Source organism: Nuphar pumila, chromosome 3, assembly GCF_984573655.1.
Source record: "Nuphar pumila chromosome 3, dmNupPumi1.hap1.1, whole genome shotgun sequence".
NCBI classification, from domain to species: Eukaryota; Viridiplantae; Streptophyta; class Magnoliopsida; order Nymphaeales; family Nymphaeaceae; genus Nuphar; species Nuphar pumila.
Window position 1 is genome coordinate 66,614,657 of NC_143251.1, and position 22,069 is coordinate 66,636,725.

A 22,069-nucleotide genomic window follows, 5' to 3' on the forward strand; every position below is an offset into this window, starting at 1 on the left:
AAGTCCCTGAGTGGAGGTCCTTCTTGAGCCTAGTAAATTCTTTTTGATCGACGGCACCACCTTGCTATAGTGGTGGTGCCAAGACATCATTGTAAAGGTGAGGTCCCTTGACCGACCTTTTGAAGAAGGACATAATGCCACTGGACTGACAAGTGCCAAGAAGCCGGACCTAAAGCAGGCAGTTGCCCAGGAGCCTGTGCTACGATTGCCAGACCATGCCAAGACCTTCGAAGACCATACTGATGCAGCTTTGCTATAGGAAGCGTCTTGATGCAAGAAGGCCATCCGCTGGCCATTATGTAAGTGGGAAGCGCCATGATGCCGAGAGAAGGGTGATTACCCTTAAGAAGGAGATGACTGCTGTAGTGCATTGCTTGAGAACATGGAGGCACCCAACCTTGGCTCGCGGTTCGTGGTAAAGACGGATAATGTAGCTATGAGTGACTTTTTGACTGTTCATATTAGATATAGTAGGAGTCTCGTCCTTCACTCGCTCTGTGAATAAGATGGAGTCTCGCGGTTTCTTTCCACTCATCGGATGATGATATGGAAAAAGTATCGTTCCGCACTTCCAAGTCTCGTTGTCGCCGCTCTAACTATCTATGTTGTTCGAAAGGTCAACTCACTCGCAGTCGCTTTCTGATTGACGCGGAGCTCGATTAATGGGCTCGCTCGCTTCGTCAAGCTCTTGCCCATTAATCGAGTGTAGACGATCACTCTACGCTCGTTGCCTACTCTCGACCCTTCACTGCCCGCCCGACCCGTATCTCAAATCTTAAGTAAAGTGAAGTCAAGTCAATGAAGTGAGCAACCCAACCTCTTTGTTTGAAGCTTTGCCAGGAAGCTTCAACTTGTGGAAGGCCTTGGCCTCCCCCTAATTCTGAAACACAACCAAACAACTTGCAACTCTCTCCACTTCTCTTTCGTCGTCGTTCTAAGCAGACTTGACTAAGCAGAGTTGTCTATAGCCAATTCTCTTTCTTTGATAGCGGTCATAGGGGGGTTCAGAAAGGATTTGATCTACGATAGAGACAAAAACCTGTGCGGGGGTAGGGGCGGATGTAGCCAAGTGGATCAAGGCAGTGGATTGTGAATCCACCACGCGTGGGTTCAATCCCCGTCGTTCGCCCATCAATAAATGGACCATTTGCTTGCGTTGGAGACAAAATCCAACATTTCCCAACCAACCTATAAAGTGGTAAGTGAATTTCTTCTGCTTTCGTGCCGAAACGATCGCTTTGCACTTAAGGCTTCTTTTTTGAGTTTGAGTTGGACAACCTCTCGGGGCTTTCAAACGCATCCAAGCAGTTGGTATCCGATTGAAACATAGAAACCTGTTATTCGCGTCGCCTACTTGGATTCCGCCCCTGTTCACTTTTTCAACAGAAAGAGTTACCAAAGTAACCAGAGTGACGGATCAAAGGTTGCGGGAACGAGACACTTTCGTTGTTTATGGATGAAGAAGTCAGCCTCACGACTGGAAGGAAGGACTTTCGCTAACTTGGTTGCTTGCCCTATAACAATAGTGTTTCCAAAGGTTTTCACCGAAGGTTTCCCGCGGATCAATGTTCGGTTCGCAACAGACCGGCCTGCAGATTCACTCTCTTAAGGACTGGAGCCTAGCACTTCGCCTTGCGTAGGGCATGGAGTGACGACTCTTCTTCTATGGAGCCTACAACTGCTACGCGAGCCGTCAGTGATGACTCTTCTTCTACCAGCCTACCACTTCTGCTATGACGCCTACAAGCCTCAAAGGTTGGAAAGAAAGGCGTCGTTAGCTTAGTTACCTAAGAAAGGCTAAGAAGCGGGGGGGGGGGTGAAAGGCTACCTGTCCAGTAGCGTCGTTACCAAAGGCTTAGCAAGATCATGAAAGCAGCCTGTCAAGTGGTCTACACTTGACTCTACAGCTCCACCTTTCGATTGGATATAGAAAGAACGGAAAGCTACAAAAGGTGTATAAATCATTGTAATATGTATCATTCACATGTATAAATTGATGTCTCATCTAGCCTACAGAGCTACAATTTTGATACAGTAGGTAAATCGCCATTGCTTAGTGCTTATACAAATAGTGAAAATCGTTGTCTCATCTAGCCTTCACATATACAAATCATTAAACATATACAGTATCGTTCATATTGTATGGGATGGCCTCTACCCCATCCGATATCGTCCATTCACTTAGTATATGCAATGTATCGCAAATCGCAATTGTAGTAACATACTACCGATTTGTGAGATATTGTTTTGTTTGTTAATATCAATTTGTAAGTTATTATGCTGTATTTCTATATCAATTTGTAATATATATATATATATATATATATATATATATATATATATATTAAAAGCTTATCTTAACAATCTCCTCCCTAATCAAATTCAGTATAAGCAATAAGATTTAAAGATGATGAAGAGGATAAGAATAACCCTTTAGATATAGTTTTATTGATGTATCGAACTATTCTTAACACGACACTCATGTGAACTGATTTAGGCACATGTTGAACTGACTTGCAGTATGTACTGCATGCGCAATGTCTGGCTTAATAATAAATAAGTATATTAATGATCTGATAAATTGCCTATAAAGAGTTGGATTATCTATATAAAACTCCGTTTTCAACTCTTATTTTAGCATTTATCACTTCTGGAGTGTCAACATATTTTGTGTCTGTGATTCCCGAACGTGTGCAACAATATCAACTGCAAACTTTATTTGAGACAAAATGTACCATCTTGGCGAGTATGCTACTTTAATTTTTAAAAAATATCTTAAAAAACCAAAGTCAGTCATATCAAATGAGTTCTTACACATAATCTTGATTTCTTCAATTTTCTTCTGATCATTCCCAATGACGATCATATCATCAACATACAAAAGTCAAATGATAAGGGAGGTACCTGTAGATCTTACAAAAAGAGCATTGTCAGTATAACAGGATTTAAATCCAAGATTCAACATAGCTCCACGAAACCGATTATATCATGCTTTAGGAGCTTGTTTAAGCCCATATAAAGTTTTTTGAAGACGAAGAACCATTCCATTTTCAATTGTCAGACTAAGGGGTGGATCCATGTAAACTTCATTTAAGAAAATATTCTTAACATCTATTTGATATATAAGCCATTTTTTAATGGATGCTACTGCAACTAGAGCCCTAACTGTAGTCATGCGAGCTACTGGAGCAAATGTTTCCTCAGAATCTATTTCATATTCCTAGGAATATCCTTTTGCAATTAATCTTGTTTTATATCTTTCTAGGGATCCGTCATTCTTTGTTTTGACTTTAGATACCCATCTACATCCTATTGTTTTCTTTTCTTTAGGAAGATGTTGGACTTTCTAAGTATTTTCATAGCTTCTACCTATTCTTTTATGTTTTTAACTTCTTTATTGTTAGATGGTTCATGATATGAATGAATTACTAGAAGGCATGCCTTATAGTTTGAAGAGAAGGATTCATAAGAGACAAACCTATTTGAAGGCCTATATCCGTTCAGATCTTCTAACACTAGACTCTTCAACATTTGTTGGTTGACTATGCTCCTCGTTATCTCATCTAGAGTATTGTAAGAGGTTATGAGTTGATTCTCTTTCTTCACTTGGTCAATTATTTGACTCAAAATCATCAATAACATTATCAATAATTTTATTATTTGATTTAGGTAACAAATCAAACCAGAAGGCATACTCGGATTCTTCCTTAGGTTTTTCAAGATCAAATCTATTTTTATTTTCAAGAAATGTTACATTTCTAGAGACAAAGTTTATCAATTTTTGGATCATATAATATCGATAGCCTTTTTATTTTTGGCATATCTAAGAAAAACACATTTGATAGCTTTAGGAGAGAGTTTGTTATATTTTTCAAGAAGCACAAAGCGTTTACATCCGAAGACCCTTAGTGTTTTCAAATCGAGAAAGATTTTAAAGAGTTTTTTAATTGAAGATTTATTTTTCAAAGATTGAGAAGGCATTCTATTTATTAGATATACCGCGGTGAGAGCGACTTGGGCCCAAAAGTTTTTTGGAATTTCTTTTGAAATGAGTAGGGTCCTAGTAGTTTCAATAATATGACGGTGTTTTCTTTTGAAAATACCATTTTATTGGGGGGTCATAGGACAAGATCTTTGGTGTAAAATACCATGAGTTTTTAGATATAATTGAAATTTATTTGAAAGAAACTCGCCCCCTGAGTCAAAGCGAAAAATTTTAATATTTGTTTTAAATTGATTTTTAACTAGATTATGAAAATTTTTAAAACACGAAAAAACTTTGGATTTGAGTTTAAGGAAGTATATCCAAGTATGTCTACTAAAATAATCTATAAATGTAACATAATATGAACTTTTGCCATAACGGGAGCGGAACCCCATACATGCGAATGCACTAATTCAAAGATTTCATTAGTCAAGGACGTTCTAAATCTAAAAGGCATCATTTGTATTTTTTCAAGTATACAATCTTCAAATACAAATTCTTTATCATTACAATTTTTTTTCAAAAATGGAAAGTGAGATAATTTGAATATACTTTTGTCCTAATCTTTTATGCCAAAGATCTAAATTAATGTTTTTAACATGATTACAAAAAAAGTTTTGGGTAACATAAGAAATCCATATAGTAAAGATCTCATCTTCTATGGCCTTGCTCAATCAGCTTCCCTGACTGGAGATCCTGCACCTAACAAGCCTTAGATGCGAAGAATACTTTACACCCATAATCAAAAATTTGAGATACCAAAAAAGGTTTAAATCTAATTTTGGAATAACCCTCACATTTATAATAAGTTTTTTTTTTTTTGAAATATTGTTGATGTTTCCTATACTTTTAACTTTCAAAGAAGTACCATCGGCGGTTGACACACATGAAAAATATGAATTAATGCAATCGAATAATAGAGACTCGTTATGAGTCATGTGAAAAGAGACTCCCGAATCCAAAATCCAAGAAAACTTTTACCCGGAGGAGAAGAAGAAGAGATGGCAGCACCGAATGTAGGAGTGACTTTTAGAATTTTTTGAAATTGCCCCATTTCTTTGATTTTGAGATTCTTCACTTACGAAGGCCACTTTATTGAGTTTAAGACAATCCGGTCTTATATGCCCCCGTTCTTTACAATGATGACAAGTAATTTTACCCTTGTATCCTCCCCCATTATGTCCTTGTCAATTGAATTTTCTTTCAAAGTGAGGTCGTTTATAAGTTTTTACAAAAATTTTGGATCTTGGTACGGCAAGAACCTCGTCATTAGACTTGTGCATTCCAAGTCTTGTTTCTTCTTGACAAATTTGAGCAAGAGTCTCAAGTCGAAGTCCTATGAAGCAAGGAGGACCTAACTTGCTTAAATTCTGGTTGGAGACCATATAAAAAAGAGAAAATGTTTTTTCTTTAACTTGTAATTTTCTCATCTCAATAGCCGAACCTTTCCCTTTTGGTTCTAACATATCTAGTTCATCCCAAATAGGAGATAAGATACCATAAAAGTATCTTACACTTTTATACGTACCTTGTCTTGAAAATAATATAGCCTAGCCATATCTTTTTGAATGAATGTGCTCTTTAGGAAGATCCATGCATCACATGCCTTTTTAAATTTGATGATGTTGGTGGAGATCTTGAACTCCATGGTATTCATGAACCATGATAGTATTTGAGCATTGCTAGCTTCCCAATCCTCCAACTTGTTTTGGTATTCTTACAAGGCTTTCTCTTTTCTTCTTTGAATAGAGCTTTGACCTGTTCTGGACTTGTTAATTTAAGTTGAGGTTCATTAGTGGTTCCACTAACAAACCCCCAAAGCTTTTTACCTTTGATGTGATTTTTTATTGCGGTAGACTACATCAAATAGTTGCTTTCGTTGAGCTTGTAGGAGATGACAGAGGCGAAATCTCTTTCTCTCATAATGAAGAAGACTTGCACTTGAAGACTAAAGATTGAAGAGCACCACCACAAAGACCACCACAAAGGGATCAATCCTAAGATAACTTTCAACACTTCAAGAGCCCTAAGCTCATATACCATGTAATGAAACAAGATGGGCACTATCACAATGCCAACAAAGGGCTACACAAGTGCAAAAATACAATACGGTCTCTAATGGACTGATAACAATCTCATAAAAGAGATATACAAAAACACGAATTCCACAAGAGCACAATGACACAAATTCCACACAAGCACAATGTAAAAAAATGATTTTTGTATAACAACCAATAAGCTTAGAAAAAGGTTATCTTACATAGAGTGTTTATAGAGCCTCACATACAATGAAAGGGAGGCAGTCTAACAGTCGTTGGACTGCCTCTCCAAGAGTCATATTGACTGACATATAAAAAATATAGAAAATAAAAAAATAAAAAAGACTACGGTCCCTATTGGATTATACTATATTATTAAATGACCAAAATACCCTTGATATACATATATTGTATAAATATACGTATATCAATGAGGTATAAAAATATATAACACTATTTTAACATGTAATGAAACAAGATGTGCACTATCATAATGCTAACTCATGGAAATCCTTCAACCACGATCATCAAGCGAAAAGAGTGTTATAGATGAAGGTTCCAAGAACGTCTCCTTTGCTCAACTCATGAAAATCCTTCAACCACGAATCAAAGGTCAATCTTCCTCTCTTTTCGGTGCGGCCGTATCAACATGCGTGAACCTTGGTAAGAACTCTTGAATTCTTGATTTTGGTGCCTCTTTCTATATGACTGCAAATGAATCTATACTATCTAATTGTTTAATTAACTCAAATGATTCTTATGTTTCAACCGTCGATGGAACATCTTTAAAAATTAAAAGCTTGAGTACTTTTGAATTTTTTTCTAAAAAAAAAATATATTTCAAATATTGGAGTTATACCCAAACTTAACTTAAATATCTTATCAGTTTCTCAAATTACCGACCATGGGTGTGAGGTCACCTTTTCTTCTAATGATTGCTTGGTACATGATATCCAATCTAAGAAGTCAATTGGGTAAGGCCATAGAAGACAACTTGGAACTATCAAATCAAAATTTTTGTATTTTTGTTGAAAAGAAAAGTATTGAACATTAGGCTAAGAGATTAGGATATCCAAACATGTCAAAAATGTATTTTTCCTTTTTCTTGGAAATTGTAATTAAAACGATTTGACTTGTGAAGATTGCATACTTGGAAAAATAAAGTCTCTACCTTTTGGAAATAACCATTTTATATCTAAAGAACCTTTTGAGTTAATACATTCGGATGTATGGAGACAGACACCGGTTATGTCTAAATGGGGAGTTTCTTATTATGTAATTTTTTTGGATGATTATAGAAGGCACACATGAATCTACTTTCTTAGACTCAAATATGAAGTATTTGAATGTTTTCAAAATTTTCATAGTTATGTTAAAAATCAATTCAAAACATCTATTAAAATATTTAGATTTGATTCTGGGAGAGAATTTTTGTCAAAAGATTTCAAAAGCTTTCTTCATCAACAAGGGGATTACTCATAAAAAATCTTTTCCTTACACACCACAACAAAATGGTTTGGCCGAAAGAAAACAACGGCATATTATTGAAACCACTAGGACTCTTCTAATATCCAAAAATGTTACAAAAAGGTTTTCGGCCAAAACTGCCCTTAGGATGATATATAATGCCTTTCACTATTCTTGAAAACACTTCTCCTATCGAAAAACTATTTAAAATTCCTCCCAATTATTCAAGATTAATATTATTTGGGTGTAAATGTTTTGTTCTTTCAAAAAAAAAAATGACAAACTTTCTGCTAAAGTCATTCATTATGTTTTCCTAGGCTACGACAAAAACCAAAAAGGATTTAGGTGTTATGATATTGAAAAAGACAAGCTTTACGTCTCAAGAAATGTAACTTTTCTTGAAAGTGAAAATGATTTTAGAAAAATTGAGTCTAAGAAACCACGTGAGTACTCGATTTTGTTTGATCTAATGAATGAGCATAATAATGATAATATTGATGAAAGTAATGAAAATAGTGTTATTCATGATATGCATGAGTGTCAATGGTAACACTCATGATGTTCATGAAGGTGATATGCCTATTGTTGAATCTCACATTGAACTTCAAACATATTCTCGTTGTACACAAAGCCAACCACCATGTATATTAGAAAGGTACACCAAAGTCAAAACATAGATCAATCTAGTCTTAGAAGATCTACAAGGATATCCCAAGCACCTAGTAGGTTTGTATCCTATGAGTCCTTTGAACCCCACTATAGAGCTTGTCTTAACATTCTTACGCGAGCCCTCTTCTTTTCATGAGGCCAAAAATCACCATAAATGGGTTGAGACCATGAATAATGAATTAGAAGCCTTAGAAAAGGTTAAAACTTTGGATATTCAATCATTGCCTATAAGAAAAAAAACCATAGGATGTAAATGGTTAAAACCAAAAGTGATGAAACACTAGAAAGGTATAAAGCTAGGCTAGTTGCTAAAAGATATAAGCAAGAATATGAAACAGATTATGAGGAGACCTTTGCCCTAGTAGCTAGGATGACTACAGTTCAAACTCTTATAACTATAGCATCTATTAAAAAACAGTTTATCTTTCAAATGGATGCTAAAAATGCATTTTTAAATGAAACCCTTAACCAAGAAGTTTATATGGAACCTCCACTCGGGTTAAGTTTGACACATGAAAAAATTTTTCGATTACGAAAAGCTTTGTACGGTTTAAAACAACTAAAGGCTTGGTATGATCGCTTTAGTAATGTGATGGTTAAACCAGGATTTAGATCTTGTTATACTAACACTGTTTTGTTTGTTAAGTCCTTTAATGCAGGTATAGCTATCATACTCCTTTATATGGATGGTATGATTATCACAGGAGGTGATAAATAGAGGGTTAGTCATATCATGAATGTTCTCAAAATGAACTTTAATATGACAAATCTTGGTTTTCTTCGATATTTTCTTGGGATAGAAGTTGCTTACTCACACTAAGGGTATTTTTTGTCTCAGATAGTGTATGCAACCGAGATAGTTGAAAGGTCAGGCCTGAAAAGAGAGTGGATACGCCAGATATCATCAATGCGAAAATCAAGATATATGATGAAGAACCTCTGAAAGATCCGAATTCATATTGCTAAATGATTGATGCCTTATCTTACCTTTCAATTACTCGTCCTGATATTGCTCATACTATTAATATTATTAGTCAATTCCAACATTCTCCCACTACGGTACATGAGTGTTGTAATGAAAATAGTTAGATATGTTAAAATTTATATTAATCATGGTTTTTTTTTGTCATCCTCTCATTAGATATTATTGCATATACTGACTCTGATTGGAGGAGACGTAAATGATCATCACTTAACCACTGGTTTTTGTGTTTTTGTAGGTGATTCCTTGATATCTTGAAGGTGCAAGAAACAAAAAAAGGTGTCTCTGTCTTCCATAAAAGCCAAATATCGTCCCATGGCCACTACAACTTTTGAATTAGTGTAGTTGTGACAATTACTCGAAGATTTGGGGGTTTTCATATCTGCACATTCAAAGTTATGCTGTGATAACAAGAGCGTCATCTATATTCCAAGCAATCATACATTTCATAAGTGGACAAAGCATATCAAAATGTATTGTCATTATGTTCGTGAAGAATTCTTAAAGAAGACCATCACCTTACAATATGTGCCATCTGAGTATCAATTGGCAGACTTCTTCACTAAGGTGCTACCATCTCCCAGATTCCTCCTTCTTCTTGGCAAACTCTCAGTTGTCGTTCAGTGAGTTTGAAGGGGTATTAAAATATGATTGTTCATATATATATATATATACTCAGTTCAGGGGTATTTTGGTCTTTTGACCATTGTAATAGGTGTTGCCCCTTTATTTTTTTATTTTTCTTTTTGTTGTATATTGTTGTATTGTCAAGGGCATTTCTGTTCTTGACAATACAACTTTATAGCTGGGGAGCCCCCAACAGCTACTTTTTGGGAGCATCTCATTCCCCCTTTGTATATGGGGCCTTGAGCTCCTTGTAAAAGAGTGCATTTTGTGTGCATTTGAAGTGAATAAACATTATTTTTTATAGTGCTGAGTGTATTCTTCTAAGCCCCTAAGTGCCTATTGTACTTCGCTCTGTGTGTACGATTTGTATTGGCCTCTTATTTGAGGTGTGTAAAAATCTCTTGATTTCATTACACTCTTCACTATGCCTTATCATGAAATTATGGATAGTGATTGATGTTTGGGGATTTACTGGCATGAGATTATAGCATGGGGGCTGATAGTAAGTATCACAAACAATATGAACATGGAAGGAGGGTAGTAACGGGCTATAGATATTCCTACATCTCACAACAAGTCTGAAGTGGTCTTTAAAGATCAATAAACAAGCTACCTATGTCGAAAGCAAAAATTGTTTCACTGGAAGAGAAACATACCTTAACCATCGGCTTCAGATACGACTGCCTGTATATATGCTTCACCACCTAAACTTGCGTCTCACTGGTGATTTTCCCAGCAACAAAAGCAAAAACTTTTGATGGCACTTTGGCAGATATAAAACAAGCATTTTCTTGACCTAAAACTAGCACCATCTTCCATTGCTGCTCTAGAAAAAAAGTTAGTTACAGGATCTTGCTATTAGATAAGATAGAAGGTCCTTCTACGGCAAGGAGGTCATGAGTAGATGTCTTAAGTAGGTATCAGCTGTAGAAAAGAAAGTAGCTTTGAATGGGATGATGGAAACATTCTTCTTTCCATGAGATTCCATGTGGAAGTAATACTTGAAGGTTGTATCATAGGCATCGTGGATGAGGGTTCTGTGCTTGTCCTGGATCTTTTGATGCTTTGATGCATTTTTTGCCCATAGTGAAGAAAGAAGTATAAACACCAGGCACACTTGGTGTTCTGCAGATATTCTATTAAAACATCCTGCCTAAGTCACATGGGTACAGGTACAGGTGGGGGTATGGAGGGTACGACACAGCAATTTCAAAAAATGTGGGAACGGGGTCATGGCGGTATATATATATATATATAGAATAAATTTCAAAAAATCAAAATCTATTATTCCAACAAGACAACATAAAATAATTTAACATTTAAACAATTAACGTTTAACAACCAACTAAACTAGTAACCAATGTTGTGAAAAGCGTTGAGGCATAGCGTAGCATAGCTCTCTACCAAAAACTGAGGCGGGGGGGGGGGGCGTAAGCCTTGAGGCATAAAGCGTAAGCCTCAATTTTTTTTTGAAAACTTAAAAAAAAACTTCAAAAATATTTAAAAATAAAAATAAATAAAAGAAATGCCAAAAATCCATTTTATCTTCACCAAACACTATATCAAAAGGGTCAGCCAACACATTTTTGCATGTATATGCGCAATAGAATGCCAAAAAATCCACAAACATACAAAAGAATGCAAGAATATTAACAAACACACAAAAGGCCCTAGTTTAAAGCCTTAAAAGTTAAAATCCATTTATCTTCACCTAACACTATATCAAAAGGGTCAGCTAATACATTTTTGCATGTATATACACACAATAGAATGCCAACAAAATAACAAACAAACAAAAGAATGCAAGAATATTAACAAACACACAAAAGCCCCTAATTTAAAGCCCTAAAATCCATTTATCTTCACCAAAACTATATCAAGAGGGTCAGCCAAACACTATAGAAAAATGAAGAGGGGGAGAAAGAAGAGAGAGGAAGAAGAGGCGATAGAGTGAGCAGCGAGAGAGAGAGAGGGAAAGAGGTACCTTCTCTTTCTTTTGCTTATTTCCTTTTTCTGCTAAGTACACGAGAGACGAGACAATGAGAGATGAGCAACGAGAGACCAAAGAGAGGGAGGATGAAGCAACAAGAGAAGAGGGAGAGACGAGTGAGTAAGCAACGAGAGAGGGAAAGAAGTACTTTCTTCTTCTTCTTCGTGTCTTTCTTCTTCTTCTTCCTTTTTTTGCTGCGTACACGAAAGATGAGAGAGTAAGAGACGAGCAGCGAGAAAGAGGGAGGATGGAGCATTGACGGAGGAGGGAGAGACGAGAGACGAGAGACGAGAGAGAAAGCATTGAGCAACAAGAGAGGGCCTTACCCTGGCGAGGGTTGGGCTCGCCCCAAATTTGGGTCAAATGGCATGACACATGCACCATGGCCTTCGTGCACTATTGAAGTGCGCCTCAAGGCATAGAGGGTCGCGCCTCAAGGTGATTGAGGCGTGTGTTTAAGAACAATACTAGTAATAGAACATGCTAACAACTTTTATTCAAAGAATCAAAATTCAATAACAAGTAATGCTACAACTACAACTTGTTATTTAAAGAATCTAAAAATATGTACTGAATAGTGAATATAAATTGAATATATCTAAATTAGTAAATTATAAACTAAATCTAATCAAAATAATAATTATATATGTAGTCTAAATATATTCAGTCTGAAAATATCTAAATACAGTCTGAAATATCTAAATAATCTAAATATTTATTCTAAAGCCAAATGCTACAAACACTACATATCCGCAAAGGGATGTACGCTTCTCTTCGTTGCACTCTTTGTTATCAAAATGCATAACCTCAACGCATTTAAATCCCATGAAACCTTCACAGATCAAAGTCAGATGACCAGTGTTAAAAGCATGCCTTGAGGTGCAAAAGGCGCGCCTCACCTTGTGGCGAGGCCCTCTGCGCCTCAAGGTGCCAGCCTGACGCGTGAACAAAGTATTATATTTTTCAGAAGAAGTTTTTCAGTTATATAATTTGGTTTCAGATATTTTTTAGTTATATAACTAGTTTAAGAAGAAGAAGAAGAAGAAGAAGAAGAAGAAGAAGAAGAAGAAGAAGAAGAAGAAGAAGAAGAAGTTATATTATATTTTTCAGAAGAAGAGGTTTTTCAGTTATATAATTAGTTTTCAGATATTTTTCAGTTATATAATTAGTTTTCAAAATTTTTTTGATATATAATCAGTTTCTTAGTTACTTTTATATGTTAATCTCATATTTTTTAGTATTTATTTGAGATTTTCGAAGAAGTTATATTTTTTAGTTATATAATTAGTTTTCAGATATTTTTCAGTTATATAATTAGTTTTCAGATATTTTTTCATTATATAATCAGTTTCTTAGTTACTTTTATATGTTAATCTCATATTTTTTAGTATTTATTTGAGATTTTCGAAGAAGTTATGGTTTTCAGTTATATAATTAGTTTTCAGATATTTTTCAATTATATAATTTGTTTATATAATTAGTTTATAGATATTTTCATTATATAATCAGTTTCTTAGTTACTTTTATATGGTAATCTCATATTTTTTAGTATTTATTTGAGATTTTCTATTTCTTATTGGTTGTTGCTTCATCAATAAAGCATTTTTTTATTTATTTGTATTTTAGATATATTTTTTATTTTTTTAAAGTTTTCAAATATTTTTTTTTGAGGCTTACGCTTTATGCCTCAAGGCTTACTCTTTGCCTCGGTTTTTGGTGGAGTGCCTTGCTACGCGCCTCAACGCTTTTTACAACACTGCAGACAACAGAAAACAACAAACAGATAGCCCCATTCACGAAATTCCACGGAGATATTGGGTACAAGTAAATAAACCAAACGAGAAGGTGATAAAATCCAAAACTCACCAGAGCCATCACTATAGCGATAAAAGACTGCCAGATCAAGTTCCTGAAGATTTCAGATCTGATCAAATAAAACAATCGAAAGCGAGTTCAATCGCTAACTCCAAAGAATACGAAAAGGAAAAATCGATCGTTTAGTGCTCAAATCGAATAAGAAAACGCATAAAAAGAGGAATAATCCGATCAATCTCTAGCAGAAAGAAGAGAACAAGAGAGACGGGAAGCAGAGGGTTAGAGCTTACTGAGAAGAGGAGGCAGTGAAGGATGCAGACCCCCAAAACCCTACTAAATAAAACCCTAGACTAGACGGCGGCACTGCGAGGGGTGGAGAGAGAGAGAGAGAGAGAGAGAGAGAGAGAGAGAGAGAGAGAGTCCGGGGGGTTATGGCAGATAGAGAGAGAGTGGGGGGCTTTAAAAAAACCAATGCGGGTTGGGTTATTTGGACCCGACGCAGTGCGGGACCCGATCCGTAGCGTACCCGCACTGCATCCGGTGGCGGTACCCGTGTCGACACGGGTACAGCACCCCAAATGGGGTGTCTGTGTTACATAGCATCCTGCACACCCTAGACCATTAGTTAAAACGTAAAAGCAAGCATTTGATTGCAACAGATTATTATGCAGAATACTGGCATAACTGTCTCGGAGCCTGATCTTGTTCATGATGCATCCTGTATGACAGCAGGTAATGAACAGAAAACAAGGCATTAAGTGTACTACTGATTCTCAATATTGACTGGCTGTGCAGGTTTTCCCTGGCGGATGGACTGCCATTCTAGTTTCTTTAGATAACGTGGGAATGTGGAATTTGCGAACGGAGAACCTTGACTCTTGGTATCTGGGGCAGGAAGTCTACATGAGGGTGGTGAATCCAGAAATTAGCAACAAGACGGAGCTACCCATGCCGTCCAAACCTATATTCTGTGGTCTACTTGCAGGCATGCAGCTTGCGTAAGACAACTGTCTTCCTCTATTGTGTTTGACATTGCTATGTGCTCTTTTTTTTAGTCACAGGTATTCCTATGGTTATCATGTTCACAGTGCGTATAATCATGATCATCCACCAAAGTCATCCATGGAGTCTCTTATCGCCAGCAGATCCCTTCTAGTATTGCTTCTGGTTGTCTTGGCAGCTGCTTTTTACTAAGGGATCACAGTTATGGGCAACAAAATTAGTACTCACTGTGAAGAGTCTGATTATTAAAATCAATCATGTTGTTGCTGATTCTTTCAGTATAGATGAAAAAAAAAGGGCGACCTTCAGATCAGAGTAGTTGCTTATATTTTTCAGATAGAGAGAGCAATTGAAGTGCTTGTAGAGCAAAAAAGTAAAGGTGGGAATTTTATTTATAATTGCTCACCAGTGAATACATCTGAGATTTGTTTCTTTAGGCCAAAAGGGTACATTGAGTTAATATTTTGAAAATGCAGGTTTTATTCTATTATTTGAAGCTTGCATATTGTCAGTAATATAGAATTCTTGAATATTCCCTCAATGAGATTGCTTAACTATATTTACAATCTAGCAAAGGCATAATCCAGGGAATGTAACCATCCTACCTGCTGCTGGATTTTTGTGGAGCTTGATGAATTTCTCGTTCAGTTATAAATATCTCTGATCCAAATCTGAGACTTCATGAGATGCAGAAATTAATGTGTATTCTGAAGGAACATATAGAGTGGGTTCAGGCTTAGCTAACCAAATTTGTTTACGTTGGTCCTTGGGTTTAGGCTTAGGTAACCAAATTTATTTAGGTTGGATCAATACTTTCTGTCACGCCCGTAAAACCTTTGTTTCCATCTGGTTTTAACAGATCAATTGCAAAATTCAAATTTAGGGTCTATAACCCAATTTAGGCTCTGTTTGGAAACTGGTATTTGGAGGGAATTTATGCATTTTGAAAAGTGGCAGCTGCCAAATCCAGGATTCAGTGCCAATATTCACTTCCTTTCCCAGATGCATAAACCATCCACCACAACGGTAGTCTGACAAAGTTTTTACCAAATTCATAAATTCCCATCCTGTGACTAGTTGCCAAACAAAGCCAGGATTCGAAGAAACCGTGATCCGACCTGTTTGCACGCCTACCTGGGAAACAGCCCTATGTGAGACCTGTCTGGCCATGTTTGGAGCAATGTTGTTAAAATCTAGTGAATCGGTTTCTTAAAAAATGAAAAAGTCGAATTGATCATGAATCAGCTCTTTTGTAACCATCAGATGACGTGTCATTAAAAAATAAAAAATGTTAAAAAATCTAAAAATATGAACTGAATCAACCTTGAATTGGCCCCTTTTCAATTCTTTGGGCCGATCCGATTTGAATTGGCCGATTCAGACCGATTTTGACAACATTGGTTTGGAGGAATGTGAAATGAGTAGGCTTTTTCTCATCTCCATAGGTCACGTTTTGGCCAAATTTGAGGCTACTAATTTGTTATTCTTTGTGTAGTAAAAATTAAATTCAAAAATTCAAAGGTAGGGGTGACTCATGAAAGTTATCTAGTTGAAGGGGCGTCATGATTGGTTCTTCCCTATTATTCAAAAAAAAAAAGATAGAGAATAGCCAAGTTTTTTTTACTGGGAGAATCCGTAAGACCTGTAAATTTTTAAGAAAATTTTTAAGTATTTTGAAAATAATTTGTGAAAGGTTAATATAAACTAAAGGTTTATAAGGAATTTAAAAATTTAATTTCGCAGATTCAAAACTCTGGGATTTGAATCTTGATCCAATACCAAAAATATCTGAAATCCACTAGCTATGGGAAACGGATCCAGTACTTGAATCTAGTGCATAGGTAAATTTGAGTTTTGAAAGTATATATATATATATATATATATATATATATATATATATATATATATATATATATATATATATATATATATATATATATAGTAAAAGTGTATGGGTTGAATTTTGGTAATTGGATTTGGATCTTGAAAGGATCTAAATTGAATATAGATCCCAAGATCTGAAATCCAAAATAACTTTTAAATATGAGTATGGATCTATATACATAGAACCGGATCCAACATGGATTCAGAAATCTATGATGTAACATAAGGTAAAAGTAGTAATACAATTAATACATAAGATGGATTTCAAATGTATGAGATATGTACATAGTATATACTTAGGGATGCATACGTATATATATTAACTAATAGAAAGTGAAGGAGAGTTAATGTATTAAAGAGAGGGGTGTCCTCTCTAGTGGACCCCACTTGAACCAAAAAATTATATATATATATATAAAGAAGTAAGTAGAAAACGCTTTTTTTGGTTGGTTCTCTTTATGTTTAGGAGGTTCACCTAAGTAAAATGGTGGGCTGAGCCCACTCTCCCATTCACGTGAATAAAATCTCAATCAAGTCAAAAAATATTTTTTGTGTGTGTGTCAAAGATGGTGGACTGGGTTACAACCAAACAAGGGTGTTCCTGACAGCATGTGTTATGATTAACATCAAAATACCTTTGTTCCAACCTTCTAAGGTAATAAGACAATTTATTTGAATATACTCCTTGGTCGTGTCTTCGATTCAAATACTATCTGTGTCGTAGAGGAACAAAGGTATAATGTGCATTCTGACAAAAGCATCACATACATCATCTAAGAAAGATCACCCAAGTGAAAGAATCTTAAGATACTCATGACAAAGATGGATACTATATTGCATTAGTAAGTTATGCATAACATCTTTGATCATGCATAAGTATTGAAGTAAGTTTTTCAATGGTTTTGTGATTTATCAATGTCTCAATATTTGGTTATGTTTGTAAAAATGATGATGCCTACTTTCGTATACATGTACTATGTCATTGTATTCCTACTGAGATGTTGTTTGACCTCCTACATAATTACAAGAACTGAATGAATTACCAGGGCCTTACAAGGATGTAATTATACCATGGTATTCTTTCTCACCTTATTTACATGCGTGCACCTTACAAAATAAGATTTAGACCATGACCCAAGATGATAAGAGCATTAGAGAGTACTACAATGGACTATCCGAACTTTGAGAAGAGTTGGCTCTTTTGAAACCAAAGTGGCATTGCCCTTTGGACATTGGGTTTAGATAAAAGCAAATAGATATGGAGCACTTTTATCAATTTATAAATGGATTAATGATCGAATTTGAAGCCACCAAGTCAGCTCTCTTAAATAGAGAAAAAAATCGCACATACAAATCACCTCATTGGGGGAGACAAGGCAATGAGTATGACAACAAAAGAATAATTATTTGTCACTATTTCCATGAACCGAGACATATTAAACCTATGTGTCCTAAGTTAAAAAGAAGGGAGAAAAAGAAAGTGGCTACGATTGAATCACCACAAGAGACTAAGGACGTAATCAACTCACAAGATTCATCTGTTGGGGCTATGTCCTTGTCACAATTGGTAGAAGCTATTCAACCTCTTCTTAGAGGGTCATCTTCTTCAATTGGAACCGTGGTCTCATCCTACTCCAACCCAGGTAAGTTTTCTTGATTACGGTGCATTGTTTTACATGACTTCAAATTTTGGTATTCTATCTGAATATCGTACTATCTCAAGTGTGCCTAATGTTTTCAGTGTTGATGGTTCATCTCTTGAAATAAAAGGATTGGAGAATTTTAAGAAAACCTTTCAAAACTCTAAAAAGATTTCAATTCCAAAAATTATATATATTCCCAAATTGAATTTAAACCTCTTATCTGTTTCACAAATATCGGACCATGGTTGTAATGTCAACTTCTCATCAAGTGGTTGTTGGGTGTAGGATCGCCAGTCAGGGAGGCTAATTGGGCAAGGCCATAAAGAATGAAGCTTCTACTACATGGATTTTTTGGAGATGCCCAATAAAATTTTTTGTTGTAATGTCCAAATATTAGATTTAGACTTTTGACATAGAAGATTAGGACATCCAAATGTATCCAAAGTTCCAACTTTCCAAACCTGAAAAAAATTGTAACATTGATAATTTTATTTTATTTTTAATTGATTTGCTTTATCAATTAACATCATTGATCCCTGTTAAATGTGTTTTGTATGTTCCTGATAGCATGTGTTATGATTAGGAATCATAATGCTTATTTAGTAAATTCGTTAAATTGATTTGTAATGGACAAAATATACATTCAATCAGATTTGTGAGGTAGCATAGTCTACAACAACAACAACAACAAGAACAACAACTACGCCTTCATCCCAAAACAATTGGGGTCGGCGATATGAACCAACAAAGAAAATCATTATGGGTCTTCCACATGAATCCTTCTCCTCCATTCATTTCTATCCAATGCCATGTCCTCGGTGAAGTTCAAAGCATTCATATCCTTTCTTATCACCTCCATCCATGTCTTCCTAGGCCTACCCCGACCTCTTTTAACTAATATATTTTCCCATTTCTCCATCCTTCTAACTGGAGCATCATTAGGCCTTCATCGAATATGTCCAAACCACCGTAAACGATTCCCTCTCATCTTATTTTCAATGGGTGCAACGTCTACCTTCTTACGTATCTCCTCGTTCCGAATCTTATCTTTTATTGTATTTCCACACATCCATCTCAGCATACGCATCTCAGCTACACTCATTTTTTGAATATGATGTCTCTTGGCAGCCCAACATTCTGTACTATATAGTAAAGCGGGCCTAATAGTCGTCCTATAAAACTTTCCCTTCAACCACAATGGCATTCTACGATCGCACAACACTCCAGTTGCACTCTTCCATTTCATCCACCCAACCTTTATCCTATGATTTACATCTCCATCAATTTCTCCATACTTTTGAATGATAGATCCCAAATATTTGAAAGAATCATCCACCGGTATTTCGTGCTCACCAAGCTTCACTACACTCCCATCACTACTTCGTTGCTTACTAAATCGACATTTCATGTATTCTGTCTTACTCTTACTCAACTTAAAACCTCTTGCTTACAATGTCTGTCTCCATAATTCTAACTTAGCATTAACCCCAACTCTAGACTCATCAATCAAAACAATATCATCAGCAAACAACATACACCACGGCACATTTTCTTGAATTGATCACGTAAGCTCATCCATCACTATAGCAAATAGGAAAGGGCTTAAAGCAGATCCTTGATGTAACCCAACCGTTATAGGAAAATTGGTTGTCACCCCTCCACAAGTGCGGACATTGGTTACTACTCCTTCATACATATCTTTAATTATACTAATGTACTTGAGAGAAACACCTTTCTTCATCATTGTCCACCAGAGAACGTCCCTAGGTACTCTATCTTAAGCCTTCTCTAAATCAATAAAAACCATATGAAAACCATATGCGGTAGCATAGTCTGTCCGGCTAAAAAAAAAATTCAGTTATGAGTCTCGAGCATCTATGTGAATGTGAAATGAAAAAAAGAAAAAAAGAAAAAAAGAAAAAAAGAAAAAAAGAAAAAAAGAAAAAAAGAAAAAAAGAAAATGGGTTTAGTACTATACGATGGTCTGTGTTTTCTTAAACATCATAGTTCTGATTTAAAATATATATATATATATATATATATATATATATATATATATATATATATATATATATATATATATATATATATATATATATATATAAACGGGTTTATAACGTGATTTGACTCAACATAACGATTTTCATGATATCGGGTTTAAAAAAAAAGTAGTCATGTATGAGGCACCTCGTCACTGAAAATCAGATTGGATTTTAAAATGAGTATTTCAAGTTAGTTACACCATTCAATGCATTTTATAAAACAAAAAAAACATATATATCGATCTATGTAGTTTGTAAAATATAGTGACCGGCAAGTTGAAATTTGGAATTTACATATGACTTCAAGTTTTACAATCAATGATTTTAGATGTATGAAGTTATGAAAATAGGTATGATTAAACTACTTAAGATATCTTTTTTTGTTTAGAAAATAATCCCGATTTTATTTGGTTTTTGCATATGACTCCAGTTTAAGAAAATATAATCACATTGTTTTGCCTAAATGAATTTTAAACTACATATTTACATTAAGTAAGAGATTAAGGGTTATGTTAGCTTCACATGAATTTTTACCATAACTCAAATGAATTTTTTTAAGATATGTCATAAATGTGATTTGGAATACGTGAAACAAATACCTTACCTTATGAAAATGTGCACGTGTGCAATTAAGCAAAGTTAGTTAATCATGTGGTTCATGAATTATTATAATGACAAAAACATGAGACACATGAATGCAATGAAAGTGTGTGTTAATTCTGAGACATTTTAGCAAAATATTGAATTTTACTCACAAGGCAGTGAGGAAGGCCATATGTGAAAAGGAATTGTAATGTTTGTGCCCCAAAGTGGTGTCTAATGACTGTGTGATAAGTTAAAAGAAAATTATGCGTACTTGTGCCCTATAGAGGCCATTAAAAGTATGAGAGTAACGTTTAAGTACGTATGTCATGAGATTTAACTAATTAAGAATGTGAATGTTAGTTCTCATGTTGCTAACAATAAGAGAATAAGTGGTGCGATTGTCTCCATGAGATATTGTAAAGCACAGAGGGTTGCTTCCCTAGCCACAGAGATATGAGATAGCTACCATCGGTGCCGCGAGGTGATAGTGAATACGGCTTCAGCTGAAGAAAAGATTGGTATATCAGATTGAGGGTGCTGGAGTTTCTCCCTCGATAAGTTTCGTCCCTCACCCAGGGCCAAAGAGGATGTGCAAAGCCAAGGTAATAAGACACAATTTATTTGAATATACCCCTTGGTCGTGTCTTCGATTCAGATACTATCTCTGTCGTAACCATAGAGATTGTTAACAAGAGGAATAAAGATATAATGTGTATTCTGACAAAAGCATCACATGCATCATCTAAGAAAGATCACCTAAGTGAAAGAATCTTAAGATACTCATGACAAAGATGGATACTATATTGCATTGGTAAGTTATGCATAACATCCTTGATCATGCATAAGTATCAAAGTAAGTTTTTTAATGGTTTTGTGATTTATCAATGTCTCGATATTTGGTTATGTTTGTAAAAATGATGTTTCCTGCATGCCCACTTTTGTATACATGTACTATGTCATTGTATTCCTACTGGGATATTGTTTGACCTCCTACATAATTACAGAAACTGAATGAATTACCAGGGACTTACAAAAATTATTGTGAACGAATTTTCTGATGTATAGGGAGCATAGAACCTTGGACTTCTTCAGTTTGGTGATGTCGTGTTGATGTGAAGAGACCGCAGACTACTTGATTTAACAAAAAAATTTGGAACTTCTAATAGGAAATTCCTTGGGTAAGACTGACAATATTACAGGGAGTTGGTTTGTTGTTTGAGGCCTGAATTTTGTTATTGAACAATGTCTTTTAGAACATAACAACTCATTTGTTCTATTTTCAATTCCATGCAACCATCTTGTGTTGATTCTTCCTGGTGGTTCATGTCTTTTGTTAATC

At 35.3% G+C, this 22,069-nt stretch overlaps 1 protein-coding gene across 1 annotated transcript in view; it reads left to right on the top strand.

The window, feature by feature from the left end:
- Nucleotides 1–15,017, top strand: part of LOC149843006 (monocopper oxidase-like protein SKS1) — a 57,297-nt gene extending 42,280 nt beyond the window's left edge. The window contains exons 8-9 of the mRNA XM_090000807.1: nt 14,370–14,572; nt 14,663–15,017. Coding sequence (XP_089856933.1) covers nt 14,370–14,572; nt 14,663–14,768 — 309 coding nt within the window. The 3' untranslated portion in view covers nt 14,769–15,017. The remainder of the gene's footprint in view (nt 1–14,369; nt 14,573–14,662) is intronic.
- Nucleotides 15,018–22,069: the final 7,052 nt, after the last annotated feature.